Source organism: Macaca mulatta, chromosome 9 (genome assembly GCF_049350105.2).
Source record: "Macaca mulatta isolate MMU2019108-1 chromosome 9, T2T-MMU8v2.0, whole genome shotgun sequence".
Lineage (NCBI taxonomy): Eukaryota > Metazoa > Chordata > Mammalia > Primates > Cercopithecidae > Macaca > Macaca mulatta.
In genome coordinates, this window is record NC_133414.1 from 100,013,306 (window position 1) to 100,029,988 (window position 16,683).

The 16,683-nt window shown below is 36.2% G+C and overlaps 1 protein-coding gene and 1 pseudogene across 2 annotated transcripts in view; both read left to right on the forward strand.

The window, feature by feature from the left end:
* Positions 1 to 16,683, forward strand: part of PTEN (phosphatase and tensin homolog) — a 104,020-nt gene that overhangs the window by 72,633 nt on the left and 14,704 nt on the right. The window contains exons 1-2 of one of the 2 annotated variants that reach the window (XM_028853390.2): positions 12,665 to 12,775; positions 14,031 to 14,172. In XM_028853390.2, the coding sequence (XP_028709223.1) occupies positions 14,130 to 14,172 (43 nt within the window). In that variant the 5' untranslated portion in view covers positions 12,665 to 12,775; positions 14,031 to 14,129. 2 annotated transcript variants of the gene reach the window in all.
* LOC144331162 (large ribosomal subunit protein uL5 pseudogene) lies at positions 7,493 to 8,350 on the forward strand (annotated as a pseudogene).

Genomic DNA, 16,683 nt, shown 5'->3' on the forward strand with positions numbered 1-16,683 from the left:
GAAGTGTTGTGATCAATATTATCCAGTTCATATTAGCATTCAGAGGAAAATTTGAGTCCTTTTATATACCGTTAAATTTCTTTCTATACTATCAAGTCCACAAATCCTGGAAGTGCAAAAGAATTTTGAGACTGTTCAAAATAATTAATCTCTGTATAGGGTCAGGCTTTCCTGCAAGGTTATGAAATGCTGATAGAATTGGTCTATTTTGAAAGGCTCCTCAGCTTATACCCTTCCTTACAAATGCTTCCTTACAAATGCTAAAGCATTTAATGACCCCTGATTTAAAGAGAATTTGGACAGATTGAGGTTGTTGGTCTTGGAAATAAATACTGCAGGCTCCTGTAAAATACTTGAAATGTAATTGTTTTAAAACTTTCAAAGATATCATTTGTTTGCCTATTGGTTAGAATACTAGTGAAATAATTTTTAATCTTTTATGAATAGCTAACTTCATCATAAGAAAACTTAGCTAAGCATGGTAAAGCTGTTGTTATACAGCTGTGGAGTTCTTCCTGAGGAGTAACTGTCTTATAATAAATGTAATTGATTATCTAAAGTAGTTTTATTCTTGGAATATCTCATAATAGGTTTATTCTCTTCTTGTCAGTATTTCCTTGTAGATTGAGCCTGTGGATTTGCATTTTTGTAATTGTGAATCACCATTATAGGAGATACATATATTTTATCTACTTTTCAGTTTGTATGGGGTTAACTTTTATTAGAATCATCTTTAATGTTATTTTGCTTATATCCTTAATTTTAATTATAGACAAACATTAAGAAGCTGGAGAAAATTATGTTCTAGTGACATTTATATAGAAGAAGAATCTTTTTTCCCCCTTTTTTGAAGAGAGATGAGGCAGTCTCATATTTTGGTAAAGAATTTGTAGACTTTGTAGAGGTCTCTTCAAAATAATCTGGCTCAGAATCTTGACATATCCTCAGCAGACATGGTGCAAATTAGATGGCAGAGTGGTGGGTACAAGTTGACTATAAAACAAAGCATTAGGTTAGTAATGCCCAAATAATACTTTGGGTTTTGAGTGTTGCAGAGAAGTCAGACAACTGATACTATAAAGAAAAATGTTCTGAGAGTGAGGTAACTGCTTGAGGGAAGGAAGGCTCCTTCTGTCTTATTCACTAATTTACAAGAAGACAATTGTGTTACACTTCCTTAGGAGTCATTCATTTGTATATTTGATACTTTTGCTTTATGAACATGTGAAGATTATTCAAAAGCAAGCTGTTGGTGGTTTTTTCTTCCAAGAAAGCATGCCGCAGGGCAACTTTAAGGGTTGGTTCTCGTCTAGCCCTATGCCCCACACTGTCTGCTTCTGCACTTAAGTTTCAGTATTAGATAACTCACATGTTTAAACTATGAAGAAAGAGTTAAAACATCCTGAGAATGCTAGTAAATGTGTATTTTTGAAAGGACTCCCAAAATTTGAGTTTAAAGAGGTAAACTCCTTTTTCATGAGAAAGTTACTTAGAATCACTACTGCTGTTTCCCTCTCCCTTGCCTTCTCCCTGTCACATGCATACCCCCAACTGTGTTCCAGAATGATGGCACATAAAGGAAACATTCATATTTCCTTTTTTTTTTTTCTTTTTTTGAGACAGTCTCACTCTATCACCTAGGTTGGAGTGCAGTGACGAGATCTCAGGTCACTGCAACTTCCACCTCCCGAGTTCAAGTGATTCTCCTGCCTCACCTCCGGAGTAGCTGGGATTACAAGCGCGTGCCACCAAGCCCGGCTAATTTTTGTATTTTTAGTAGAAGTGGGGTTTCTCCCTGTTGGCCAGGCTGGTCTTGAACTCTTGACCTCAAGTGATCCACCCACCTTGGCCTCCCAAAGTGCTGGGATTACAGGTATGAGCCACTGTGCCTGGCCTCTTATTTTTTCTTTGGTTAAACTTTTAGGAAAAAAGTTTGAGCCGCTTTTAATTTTCTTTCTGTTTTTAAATAAATTATTAGAGAGAAAGTTTCTCTCTATTAGGAACTCTGTGTACATGAGTTCATTGAGCTTATTCTTAATAAAGACAAATCTTCCAGAAATAATAGTTGTTAACTTTAAGTGATCTCAAGAAAAGGAAAATTTTTAGTTTCTCTGGGGAATGAATTTTCATGACCTAATCTTAAATCAGGTTATTTCTTCTAGCCTGTTTACTAAATTTCTACATGTTGTAACCTAATGAAATTTTCTTACCTCCTCTTTATTTAAAACAAACAATAATTACTGTCTTTTAAAAAATCTTCCAATGTAACGTTCTTATTTTTCTTAACACATTAATTTTCCTGGGCCAAACTGTGTTACTATGATCCACATTAATTAAGGCTGTTATATAATACAATAAAATTGTAGAACTTTCATACCTTGAAGGATCTTAGCAATTATTTAATTCAAACCCATTCTAACATAGATGATAAAACAGATTTGCAGAGTTGGGTGGCTCATACCTGTAATCCCAGCACTTTGGGAGACTCAAGCAGGAAGATTGCTTGAGCCCAGGAGTTCAAGACCAGCTTGGGCAACATAGTGAGACGCTGTCTCTACAAAAAAAAAACTTAAAAAATAGCCGGGCATGTTGTCACATGCCTGTAGTTCTAGCTACTTGGGAGGCTGAGGTGGGAGGATTGCCAGAGCCTGGGAGGTTGAGGCTGCAGTGAACCATGATTATACCACAGCACTCTAGCCTGGGCAACAGATCGAGACCTTGTTTCACAGAACAAAACAAACAGATCTACAAAGATCAACTTGTTCTAAGTCATATAATCTTTTTGTGTAATAACTAAAAACCACATCTTCTAACCTCAAACCTGGTATTTTTTTCTACGAAATTATGTTCTACAGTCCAAATTATTTTTCTTTATTATTTTGAATCCTAAAGTAGAAATAGAAACTTAGAAAAATAAAAAGCAATTCCTTTATAATATATGAGGACTTTTTCAGTTTTAAATCAGAAAAACCCAAGTCAAGGTAGCTTAAATAAAAGGACTTACATAACCTAAAAGCTCTGGCCTGGATCTAGGTGCTCAACAGATCTCAAGAGTATCTCATTCTCTCTTCCTCCCTTACCCTTCTCCTCCTTTCTCTCTTCTGTATATATGTTATTTTCAAACAGGCTCTAACAAGTAGTGGCGAGATATAGTTCCTAATAGCTTCAAGTTTGCATTCTACCTACTTTAGCAACTATGATGGGAAGAGAGCTACAATTTGAGCAAAAATTTATAGGGTGAGTTCTGATTTCCCTGGATCGAGGCACATACCTATTCCTGAACCAAATATTCTGGCCAGGGAATGGAATTCTCTGGGACATGTATCTAAAGCTGAAGTATAGAGCCTGCCACACAGGGATAATAATAGTTTTCCAAAGAAAAATCGAGGAGGGGAAAGAATGTTGGAAAGAGAAAAAAATATCAGTTGTCTGCTTCACATTTATTCTCAATAATTAGTTTCATATAAGTGAAATACTGTAACACCCTAAACTTCAGAGATTCTTTGTAGACAGGAAAAATAAGAGCTCAAAGAAGTTGTGACTTCGTTCAAATCACATAGTTTCTATACATGCTATTAGTAAAACCCAGGACAGCTGAGTATAAGTTTTACCCTTATATTCACATTGAGGTCCAGATCCTGGTTTTGAATGAGATAATTATGTACAGTAGGACTGTTTTCTGATCCTTAAAATAGAGACAATGATATCTATCTTGTAAAGTTGTGGTAGTGTTAAAGATATATAAAATGATGGCAAGTACCTTAATATACAAAAAGCTGCTATATGTTGTCATTGTAATAATAGCCATATTTCTTCCTTTGTTGAATTGCTTTCCTATAGTAATCTTACTGTGATCATCCTGAGACATAGATTTCTGAGCTTCAAGCAAACACTATTATGTTGAAACATCTACATTATTTCTAAGTTTAGCAGTGCCGGTGGAAAGTTTACTGAAATAGAAAATTGCTTTTTTAACTGAGGAGTGTAGATTATAAATTCATGATTCATCTTCTCAGAAGATGATCGGAGTATTGATAAATATTGATGCATAGAATATGAACAAAACATTACATATCTTGTGCTGTGATATTAAAGTAGTATTCTGTTCTGGTAGTAGTATGGCAGTATTTTAGGTCTGAAAGATGTATATAATCTGTACTTTTAAATGTGTTTTTTAAGAGATTAATCACAAGAGATTTACATAAAACTAAGGTTAAAAATTAATGGTGGATTAGAGATACATCAGGCAAATTTCAGTTTCAAAAGCAGATGACAGAATCTCAGTATCAGAGTAGCATTTAAAGCAAAAAGCATTAAACTGGATCAGAAATGTCATTTTACATTAACGCAGGGTATACTCCAGGTAAAGACTTAGCAGTTATGAACCAGTGTGCTAAACATAACATCAAAATGTATTAAGCAAAAGCTGAAAAAAATGAAGAATAATTGGTAGAAAAGCAATGATAGGAATCTTTATGGTACTTCAGAAGTTACAAAGTAAGAAGATACAGTCATGTGCCACATAATGATGTTTGAGTCAACACCTGACAATGGTCCTGTAAAATTAAAATGGAGCTAAAAAGTTTCTATTACCTAGTGATGTTGAAACCGTTGCAATGCAGTGTATCACTGACATGTTTGTGGTAATGCTGGTGTAAGCAAACTACTGTACTATCAGTTGTATAAAAGCATAGCACAGTTATGTTCAGCACGTAATACTTTATAATGATAAACGAATATGTTACTAGTTACATGTTTACAGTACTATTTTATTATTTTAGCATGTGCTTCTGCTTATTAAAAAATGTTAACTATAAAATAATCTTTAGGCAGATCCTACAGCAGGTATTCCAGAAAACGGCGTTGTTGTCATAGGAGATGTCAGCTCCATGGGTGTTATTTCCCCTTAAGACCTTCCAGTGGGACAAGATGTATAGGTGGAAGACAGTGATATTGATGATCCTGACTTGTAGAGGCCAAGGCTAAAGTATGTGTGTATTTATTAGTTTTTAACAAGAGTTTAAAAAGTAAAAAAAAAAAAAAATTAAAAAATAGAAAAAATCTTACAGAATAAGGATACAAAGAAAAAATGTTTTTGTGTAGCTGTGTAATGTTTTTAAGTTAAATGTTACAAAAGAGTCAGAGTTAAATTTTTGTATGTTTATAAAGTGAAAAGTTATAAAATGCTAAGGTTAATTTACTGAAGAAAGAAAAAATTTTAAAATAGATTTAGAGTAGCATGTTTATAAAATCTACAGTAGTACACAGTAATATCCTAGGCCTTCACATTAACTCACCACTCACCCACTGACTCACCCAGAGCAGCTTCCAGTCCTGCAAGCTCCATTCGTGGTAAGTGCCCTATACAGGTGTACTGTTTTTATGTCCTTTATACCATTTTTACTGAACCTTTTCTATCTTTTAGATACACAGATACCATTGTGTTACAGTTGCCTATGATATTGAATACAGTAACTTACTAAACAGGTTTGTAGCTCAGGAGCTGTATCATATAGCCTGGGTGTGTAGTGAACTATACCATCTAGGCTTGTGTAAGTATATTATATGATACGGTGATGAAATCACCCAGATGCAGTTTCTCTTAAGCAACACATAACTGTAGATATATAGGTGGCTTGAATAATAAAATAATGAAATGTATTTTTTTCTGTCATTGACAAAACATTACCAATCTTACAAATTAGACCAACTACAAAACAAAATCTCACTCGAAAATAAAAATATATAAGTCCCATTTCTTGATTATAATTCATTAGAACTGGAATTTTTTAATGTTTAAATTTATATGGAAATATAAAATCATGTTTTAAGTAATTTTTGATTCAATGAGGAAATGTAAATTTACATTAGAAATTGATTAATGACAAGTAGAGATTTATAACGGCAAAAATGTTAATGAATTAGGAAACAGTAAACCATTTGAACTAATCTAAATACTGATTGCATGAAAATGCCAATAAAATCAATACATATTTTTAAAAGCCAGTCAAGGATAAAAGAAAAGAGGGAAACTAAAAATGAGGCATTAAGTACGAGAAAGGAGATAAAACTACAGTGTAGAGGTGATGTTAAAAATTATATTTAGGTCTGTGCTAATCATTTTGGAAATTTCAATGAGAAATGAGCAATTTTCAGTGAATATGTCATTGTAAATGCTTTAAGGAGAGAGACAAAATCTGAATAGATCCTGCAATAATGAAAATGTCTAGGAGCCCTCAAGAAATACCTGGTTTAAATTGCATTTCAGGTGGCTGCTTATCAAACCTTGAAGTGTCAAGTAATTATGTTATCTAAATTGGACCAGGTGCTAGAAAATATGTAAGACTTCACAGGTGGCTGCTTATGTAGCCCTTATACCTTAATCTGATAAAGGTAGCATATATTTAAAAAGAAAACCAGAAGGTACAGTTTAGGGAAAATTAAATATTTCTATTTGGCCAAAGTAAGAGTACATTCAAGGGAATTGTGAGAGGTAAGAATGGAAAAAGAGGTTGGAGCTGTATTTTTATGCTGTGATTGAATTATAGTGTGTGATAAATTGCTCTTGTTTGGGTAGAATACCATTTAACATTTTGAATTAATTGGTAATTGGATTAATCTTAACTTTAAAAAAAATTAATCTAAGAGTGGTATAAAGGATAGATTACAGAATGGATAAAGGGCGATAAATCAGTTGGCTATGGCGGAATTGCAGGAAGAAACTGAAATAGGCCACAGAAAACTGAAACTGACATTTTGAGTAGTATTTTGGAATCAAGATCTGGATTTTGGCAGCTGAGTAGGTGCATAGGAATCAAAGATGAGTATACTAAATGAACTTAATCTATGATTTGTCTCATTGTGTACCATTAGTGTGTATCCATGTATGTATGTGCCAGGTAGTTAATATGCTGACTGTGTCTCTTAGCTCCCCTCTGCTGCCTGGACCTTTGCCACAGTGCTAGAGTTCCCTCACTTCTCTTTTCTATAACCCTATGATACTACTGCTGTCTCTCAACTGTGTTTCCTTCCTCAAGCAGAAAGAAGATGGCAGGATCATATTGTAGTTGACTAGAAGCTGTGGAGTTTGAGTGCTGGGATTATATCTAGTTCCATTACTTATGAAGATATATGACCTTACCTCATGTATAAAATGGTTTACCAATAGTACCTACCTTACATGGTTTTATGAGTATTAAGTTATGTATTTCTAAAGAGATTTAGAACAATACAAAGAATATGGTATGGGCTCAGTAAGTGGTGGTGGTGTTAGTTATTAGAAGGCCATCAAGTGCTGGAGAAAATAGTGAATATCATTGATGGAAATAAGGGGGGGTTTTCCAAGTTAAAAAGCTTCAGTTTTTGGAAATGTGTGTTGTAAGTATTTCTGAGATTACCAGGTAGAAATTCCAGCCAGATGTTGGAATTCTGCACTGGCAGTTGGGAATAAAGTCATGTTGAAGGAGATAAGTTTTGGAGTTATTGTGTAAAATTGGTAAAGCACTGGAATAGATTGGATTGACAGAGGGGAGACTCTTTTGAGATAGGCCTATATTTAGGGACAAGAGAAGAGACAACCAATAAGGGTTGAAAGAAACCTTAAGAGAGTAAGTCCTATGACAGAAGCAGGGAAGTTTCAGAATGGATGCAGAAAGATCAGCCAGGCTTTTCCTGTTCTCCATCGTGGTGTGGCATCAAGGTGAAAAGGATAACACCATGCAGGAACTTTGCATCTACAGGCTCTGCTTCAACATCTGTTTAGGAGAAAGTGGAGACAGATTGACCTGAGTAACTAAGGTGTTGGAGCAGCTTACAGGTCAGACCTGGTGTTTTCCAAAGCTAGATAATACTGTTAGCCCTTTTGGCAATAGAAGAAATTAAAAGACTGTTGTCTGCTGCACAGTTCAAGGGGCCAAGGCAGATGAAATCTTGGAGAATGGTCTAAAGGTGCATGAGTGTAAGTTAAGAAAAAATACCTTCTCAGATACTGGAAACTTTGGTTTTGGGACCCAGGAACACATTGATCTAGGTATCAAATATGACCCAAGCATTGGTGTCTACAGCCTGGACCTCTATGAGGTGCTGGAAAAGCCACGTTTCATCATGGCAGATAAGAAGTGCAGGACAGGCTGCAGTGGTGCCAAATAGAATCAGCAAAGAGTAGGCCATGCACTGGTTCCAGCAAAAGTATGATGGGATCATCCTTCCTGGCAAATAAATTCTCATTTCTACCCAAAAGGCCAATAAAAAGTTTTCAGTGAAATGTTTAAAAAAAAAAAAGATCAGCCAGCAGCCAGTAGGGTATCAGTTGTTGAGAAAGCACTAATGACCATTAAGAAATCAGCCTCGACTGGGCATGGTGGCTCATGCCTGTAATCGTAACACTTTAGGAGGCCAAGGCAGATTTCTTGAGTCCAGGAGTTGAGACCAGCCTGGGCAATGTGGCAAAACCCTCGTTTCTACTAAATAAATAAATAAATAAATAAATAAGCAAGCAGGCAGGCAAGCAAGCAAGCAAGCAGGGCTTGGTGTTAGGCTCCTGTACTCCTAGCTACTTGGGAGGCTCAGGGGGTTGAACCTGGGAGGCAGAGGTTGCAGTGAGCCAAGATTGCACTACTGCACTCCAGCCTGGGTGACAGAGTGAGACCATGGCACACCCCCTCCCCTCTGAAAAGAAATCAGCCTCATAATCAATTTCTCTGGATTAAGGAGTAAGAGCGTCTCAAGATTTGCTATTTATAGAGAGGGCGGCTGATAGTTTGAGAGAGGTACAGAATCTAGGGAGAGTGTGTGTTTTTGGTCTTTCAGTTGTTTGCCGGCCTTGGATAAAGAATAAAGATTACTTGAGCATATTATTTAGATACAAGTGGAGAGAATAAAGGCACATGCCAGATAGGAGATAATTAATAAAGCACTTGCCCAAAATAGAACCTCGTTGAACAGGAAGAGACATCAAGCATGAAGCAATTTTAAGATGGGAGAAGGGAATTTTGAGTGTTCATATTGGATGACCTCAGGGTTCCCAGTAAAACAGGAGCTGAATTCATTGAAGATGATGTGTTGGTCAGGATAAAAAGAGAGGTTGGGAGAACAAAGTACTAAAAACATTGTGGTCAAGAGTTTAGTAAGTGTATACCAGAAGAGTTATTGAGTGATACGAGTTTGAAATAGGCAAAGCTGTAGGAATGGGGGCTGGAAAGAATATTAGAAGGAACACTAAATATACTTCTGAGGTCTACCTCCTGGTCTGTGAACATAAAGGAGTTGAAAGAGTAATGGCTGAAGTTCTTTAGCTAAAGTTGTTTAGCTAAAGTTAGAATGTGTTGAAAGTTGTATTTGAGGAAAAAAGGTTAAGGATACAGTTGACCGTTCGATAATGTAGCCCACTGTTGACCAGAAGCCCTACCCATAACATAAACAGTCAATAACACATATTTTGCATATGTATTATATAGTATATTCTTACAATAAAGTAAACTAGAGAAAAGAACGTGTATCAAGAAAATCATAAGGAAGAGAAAATACATTTACAGTACTGTATTTATTGGTACTATACATTTATGTTGTCGGTTTACAAGATGAAGCATCTGAAATGGCCAGCAGCTATAGCTGTACGTATCTACTGTACATATCAAGCAAGTCACCTTATTCTTATAACATCCATGACTTTTCTCCACTTCTTGAAAGCACTTCCATTATCACTATTGGCACTTCATATGGGTCTCATGGTGTTAAGGTTTACAGCATTGCATTAAGCACAATGAAAAATACACAAGAGGGCTGGGCGCGGTGGCTCACGCCTGTAATCCCAGCACTTTGGGAGGCCGAGGCGGGCGGATCATGAGATCACAAGGTCAGGAGATCAAGACCATCCTGGCTAACATGGTGAAACCCTGTCTGTATTAAAAATACAAAAAATTAGCCAGGCATGGTGGCATGCGCCTGTAATCCCAGCTAATCGGGAGGCTGAGGCAGGAGAATCACTTGATCCCAGAAGGCGGAGGCTGCAGTAAGCCAAGATCGTGCCACTGCACTCCAGCCTGGGTGATAGAGCAAGACTGTGTCTCAAAAAAAAAAAGAAAAAGAAAAAGAAAAAAAATTACACAAGAACCGTGAGAGAGTGAGAGATAGCTTTTGATTGCAATACACAATTTACTGGAGAGATGAGCTGATCATACAGAGATGATTAGTGTCACACGGTGTTTTAAATAGATTCTTGCAACCCTTGAGCTCACTGCAGTAGCAACAGAAGTTAGCTATGAGATTTTAACAGTAGTATAGTATGTACTACAGTTAATATTACGTAACTATGATTTAATGCTGCATCTTTGCATTTGTTTATTATCTTGACTACAAGTGGTATTATGTCTGGTCTTAAGGTTTGTGTGCATATGTTTTGATGAATTTTAACTTTTTATAATAGGTTTGTGTATATTTTATGTCAGTAAATGATAAAACAGACTAATAATCTACATATATTTTATGTATTCATGACATAAATCTAACTTTTTCTTAACTTTTTGATATTTCCAGGCTATGTGTTTCATCTGCAGGTTTTTTCAAATTGTTGAAATCTCTGAAAAATGTTATTGAAAAAAAAATCCATATATATAAGTGGACCCACACATTTCAAACCTGTCTTCAAGGGTCAGCTGTGTAAATAATTTTCTTCATAATTAAAGTGGAAAAGGAGAGTTACTACTAGTAGAAAGTAGAACTGTACCCTTGAAATGTGTGTGTGTGTGTGTGTGTGTGTGTGTGTGTGTGTGTGTGTGTGTGTGGTTACAGATCAATTTAACTTAAAACTTCTTGGTTAGAGATAAAACTGGTGTTCATTAGCCTTAATTTACATGAAAAATGCAAAATGTTAGGCCAGGCACAGTGGCTCATGCCTGTAATCACATAACTTTGGGAGACTGAGGCGAGCAGATCACTTGAGGTCAGGAGTTCAAGACAGCCTGGCCAACATGGTGAAACCCGTCTCTACTGAAAATACAAAAGCTAGCCAGGCGCAGTGGCACATGCCTGCAATCCTAGCTACTTGGGAGACTGAGGCAGGAGAATTGCTGGAACCCGGGAGGCAAGGTTGCAGTGGGCTGAGATCACACCACTGCACTTCAGAGTGGGTGACAGAGCGAGACTCCGTCTCAAAAAAAAAAGAAAAATTTGAAAACACAGAGTATTTTTTAATCTGCAAGAGCTTTATAGCCTTTTATTCATATGTATAAGCTTTTAAAGATGAGTAAAATTTTAATTTAGTGTGGACTTTCCACTCATTTGAAATCCTATATTACAGGTGTTAATTCAATTTTAGTGAGTGTGCATCATGGCTTAGAGAGATAGGACTAGAATGAGGAGGTCACATTGGAGACTCTGAAACAGATACATGTGAGCCTCCCAACTTTTTAATATTTGTTAATCCAGAAATGTTGAATTTCGGGTGCTGACAAGGCAGCAGGTAGATAATAATTGCAAAGTTAAGAAAATAGACTATAATTTTGATGCTAAACTAATTGATTAAATTTTAAAATGTACTTTTCCATGGTTTTCTTTGAATTGTCAGTAATTTTGTTTCAACTGGTATTCACACATAAATTATTCACCCAATGTTGACAACTAGTAGATTTACATATTTTTTATGTTTGCCTATCCTTTTTTGGGTAAGGATTAACAGAATGTATAAACACCTACATTATAGGTACACTACTAATCACTTGCTACTTGAAAAAACCTAAAGCTTTGAAGTCTTTTTATTATTGCACACAGACTTATGCCAAAAATGGAGATAAAGAGAAAAATGTCATCCACTAAACCCCAACAAATAATGTCGACAATGTGGTCTCCTCGTAGACTTGCATTGACTTAATTTTTTAAAAAAAATGTTATTGCATATTTTGACTAGATTATAAATGCATATGGTTAAAAAATTCACATGATTCAAAAAAGTTCCCCTCCCACTCATCTTCCATGTGATATTTCCTTTAGCTAACCTACTTAGCAATTCTATATTTATCCTGCTAAACATGAATGACAGTTGTTTGCTGAAATTACATTGAATGTGATGTAATAAGTCATTGTAAGTTTACATTTTTTAGCTTTAATAATTTTTAATGTTTTAATGAAGAGTAGTAGTACTGCTCTTCAAAGTACTACTATTTTCCCTTACCTTTTACTGTTTTGTTAAGAAAATCATATAGAAATAAAATTCCAGCTATTCAAAAACTGTACCTTAAGTACAGGTAGAGAATTGCTAAAACCGTATACTATTTTGTAGTTTTAGCATGCTTTTGTGTAACTGCATCTGGTGTTTGATCCTCATGAGAACCCTGTTAAGAAGGAAGGGTACATATTATTGTCCTGATTTTCCTTCGAAAACACGTCAGAGTTTGTATTTTGACTGTCAGCATTGAAATACAAGTCTTTTATTTATAAAATTGTGGTCTTTATACTGTGGCCAAAATCTTAAATCACTTGTCAGGATTAGAAATGGTTTATACCTGTTTTTTTGACATTTATACACGTACACACATATTTTTAAATTGTCTATAATAAAATCATGCACATCTTTGAAAAAATATTAGGAGTACTACAATGGATACCTACATTCTTGCTATTTATCATACCTGGTTTTTTGTTTGTTTGTTTGTTTTTTGAGACAGTCTGTCTCTGTTGTCCAGGCTGGAGTGCAGTGGCGCGATCTCAGCTCATTGCAACCTCCGTCTCCCAGGCTCAAGTGATTGTCCTGCCTCAACCTCCCAAGTAGCTGGGACTACAGGTACACACCACCACGCCCAGCTAATTTTTTGTATTTTTGGTAGAGACGGGGTTTCACCATGTTGGCCAGGCTGGTCTCGAACTCCTGACCTCAAGTGATTCAGCCCGCCTTGGCCTCCCAAAGTGCTGAGATTACAGGTTGTGAGCCACTGTGCCCGGCCTGTTTTTAAATTCACATAAATATGTTTTATATTTTTCATTAGGGAGAATAAGGTTATTTGTGTCCAGAATTTTTAAGACACTGGGGAGGTGCAGATGCCAGTAGTAATTTAAAGAGAAATAATTGCAAATTCTTTTTCCTCCTGAGTATACTTTCATTTAAATTACAGTTTTCTGTAAGTTACTTTTAACTGTTAAACTTCTTAATGTTGCTTATTGTTTGTCTTATATTTCTAGGTTGGATTTTTCTTAAGTCACATGTCTAATAAACCCTTAAATACCTCATTTATTCATCATCGTTAGTGAATGCATTATTGTACATATTAGATTTTTCTCTTTAGATAACTCAGCTTCCCCTATTAAATGCCACATATATTATATATATTTTATGTTTTATTATTTAATGAACTCTTGAGAACTACATGCATTTTAATCATTTGTAATACTTACATTTTCTAAAATCCTTCATTTTCCCCTGGTTTCTTCAGCAAAGAGATGCATGTAGTACAGGGATAGCTTTACTTCTGTTAGAAGATTGTTGCACACATTTACATCATCTGCATACTCCTGTTTTTGTTGGACTCTAATGCCAGCATCAGTTTTTGCTGCTGCTATTTCTGCCTCTTAAAGGCAGTATGCCTCTGTCTAGTTTGCTGATTCTGATACGCTTTGCCCTGGAAAGTAGGTAATCAAGTTTGTGAGGAACTGTGTGTTTAAGGAGTCCATAAATCCTTGTGGGGAGCCCTAGGTGTAAAGAGCACAGCTGTAGGGCAGAGGCCTTTGACATTTATTTTGGATATGCAGTGGCCTTTGCCTATGGGGTTCATGGGTCAGAGCACTGTTGTGACCTTTGAATAAATGGGGTGTTGTGATAATTGTTTCAAGGGAGAAGAGTTATTCTTATATTATCCTTTGTATTGATATTGCTCTTATTTATTACTGAGCTGGATTTAAGTATTAATCATTTAAGGTCAAATTTCTAATGTACGTATGTTCTTCAATGGCTACAACCCAGTTACTATAGCAATTTAGTGAAATAACTATAATGGAACATTTTTTTTGAATTTGGCTTCTCTTTTTTTTTTTCTGTCCACCAGGGAGTAACTATTCCCAGTCAGAGGCGCTATGTGTATTATTATAGCTACCTGTTAAAGAATCACCTGGATTATAGACCAGTGGCACTGTTGTTTCACAAGATGATGTTTGAAACTATTCCAATGTTCAGTGGCGGAACTTGCAGTAAGTGCTCTGAATTCTCATCCTTCCATGTATTGGAACAGTTTTCTTACCATATCTAGAAGTTTATATAAAAATTTAGAAAGAAATTTACCACATTTAAAATTTATGCAGGAGACTGTATTTCTGAAGCATTTGAACAAATTAATTAGCTTTGTTGTTCAACTCATTGGACTAAAGAAGCCAAAAGCAATGGGTTTTAATGTAGTCGAAGCCAAATTATATTTATGAAAGAAATATTCTGTGTTATACACCAAATACAGCCCAATTCTGACCAGATGATGGAAGAACCTGTCCCATCAGAGGTCCAGCATGAGGTCCAGCAGAGGTCCACCAGAGGAGTTCAGCAATTTGCTGGTCTTAGGGCAGGGATCAAGTCCTTAATATCTTAGGGAAACTAGGTATTGACAATAATGGTGACAAAGCAATAAAAAGGAAAGGAAGAAGTGATAAGACATGGCAGCAAGCTGAAGTAAGATTAGTAAAGAATAGGAATCAAAGTATGTGGAGTGTTAGAGAAAACCTGGATTTAGATCTGGATTCCCGTCCTAGATCTGTCATTAATCTATTGTGTAACCCTGGGCACATCATCTACCTCTCTTTGAGTTTGCTTGTCAATAAAATGAAGAGACTTTGAAATCTGAAACTTCTGGATAAGTATGAAGTACAGATTATATCAGTGATGTCTGCCTCTAATTTATTTCTCCCTTTTACCCTAATCTCTATAAGTCTACCTCAGTCATCCTGATCCTATTCTACTTCTCCGATCATGTTTGTCAGATAGGTGTGATCATCATCATTAGATCTGTTCTGTATTCTTAGAGACAGATAACTTTATCAAAGACCGGAGTTTATTAGTATAGCATGTTAAATAAAGGCTTCTAAAGAGTCTCATTGATGCTCTTTACATCTCAGTACAGTTTTTAAAACTGCTGAATGCAAGGTACTGGGCTGTTGGAAGTGACTAATAAAGGAATGTAACAGATTCATAGAGAAGGAAAAAGGAAGAAAAAACTCATGCTCTTCCTGTAGTATTGATGTCAGTGTAAGAGCCAAGAGAAAGGCATAAAGTATCATGGAGATATTAAGGGAGAGAAAATATTCACTTTAGTAATCTTTCCTAATTTTCTAGTTTCCTCTTATGTACTATGATTTAATACTGTAGTAAAGCTTTAATAAAAAACTAGCTATATGTAATTAAGTGGGAGGTTGTGGGGCTAGGCATAAGGCTCACACCTGTAACCACAGCACTTTGGGAGGCTGAGGCAGGCAGATCACTTGATCTCAGGAGTTTGAGACCAGCGTGGGCAACAAGGTAAAACCCCATCTCTACTAAAAACACAAAAATTAGCTGGGCATGGTGGCGCGCACCTGTAGTCCCAGCTTCTCGGGAGACTGAGGCAGGAGAATCACTTGAACCTGGGAGGCCAAGGTTGCAGTGAGCTGAGATCATGCCACTGCACTCCATCCTGGGCATTGGAGCAAGACTTTGTCTTAGAAATAAATAAATAAAAATAAAATAAAATAAATGGGAGGTTCTGTGTATCAATTACAAATGCTACATTCAGAAAAGCTTTTGAAGGTTTTCAAACAGTTTCTTAAAGGAGGTTCACCAGCTCTTTATTGAACATTGGAAAAAACATACAGTTTAGATTGGCATTAAAACTGAAAGAAGTGGCCAGACGCAGTGGCTCACACCTGTAATCCCAGCACTTTGGAAGGCCGAGGTGGACAGGTCACCTGAGGTCAGGAGTTCAAGACCAGCCTGGCCAACATGGTGAAACCCCAACTCTACTAAAAATACAAAAATTAGCCAGGCGTGGTGATGCATGCCTGTAGTCCCAGGTACTTGGAAGGCTGAGGCAGGAGAATCGCTTGAAGCCAGAAGTTACAGTGAGCCGAGATTGTGTCATTGCACTCCAGCCAAGGCAATAAGAGTAAGACTCCGCATCAAAAAAAAAAAAGACTCCTGAAAGAAGTATTACAGGCAATGGGAAATAGCTTCAGTTGAAGTGCAGCAGAAGGAAAAAGCTAGACAAGAATGTAGTGACAGATAATAGGTATGGAACGTATGACTGACTGTTAGAGGATCCTGAATGGGGATAACAGACTTGATTTGATAAATACTGAGATGTCATGATAACACTTGAGGATTAAACCATGTTTTTAAGGACAGTTGTATGCAAAGTTATAATCGCAAGAGTAAAACATAGTGGAAAAGAAACCAGTAATAAAACTTGCCTTAATGCAGGTATGCTAAGACAATCAAATGGGATTTCATTAATTTTTTATTTGCCATTTATAGCTAAAGATTTTGTAAAAGTTTTGATCCCAGTCAGGTGAAATAGTCACAGAAGGAAAGAAAAGTGAATCTGAGACTTGAAGACATTAATGTTGATATTTTGGTTTTAAACGTGTTTTAAATCTCGTAAAAGTGAGCTTCTCACATGACAATATTCAGTGGGTACTTGGGAGTATGGGTTCGAATCTAGGTAGGAGATATATCGATATTTT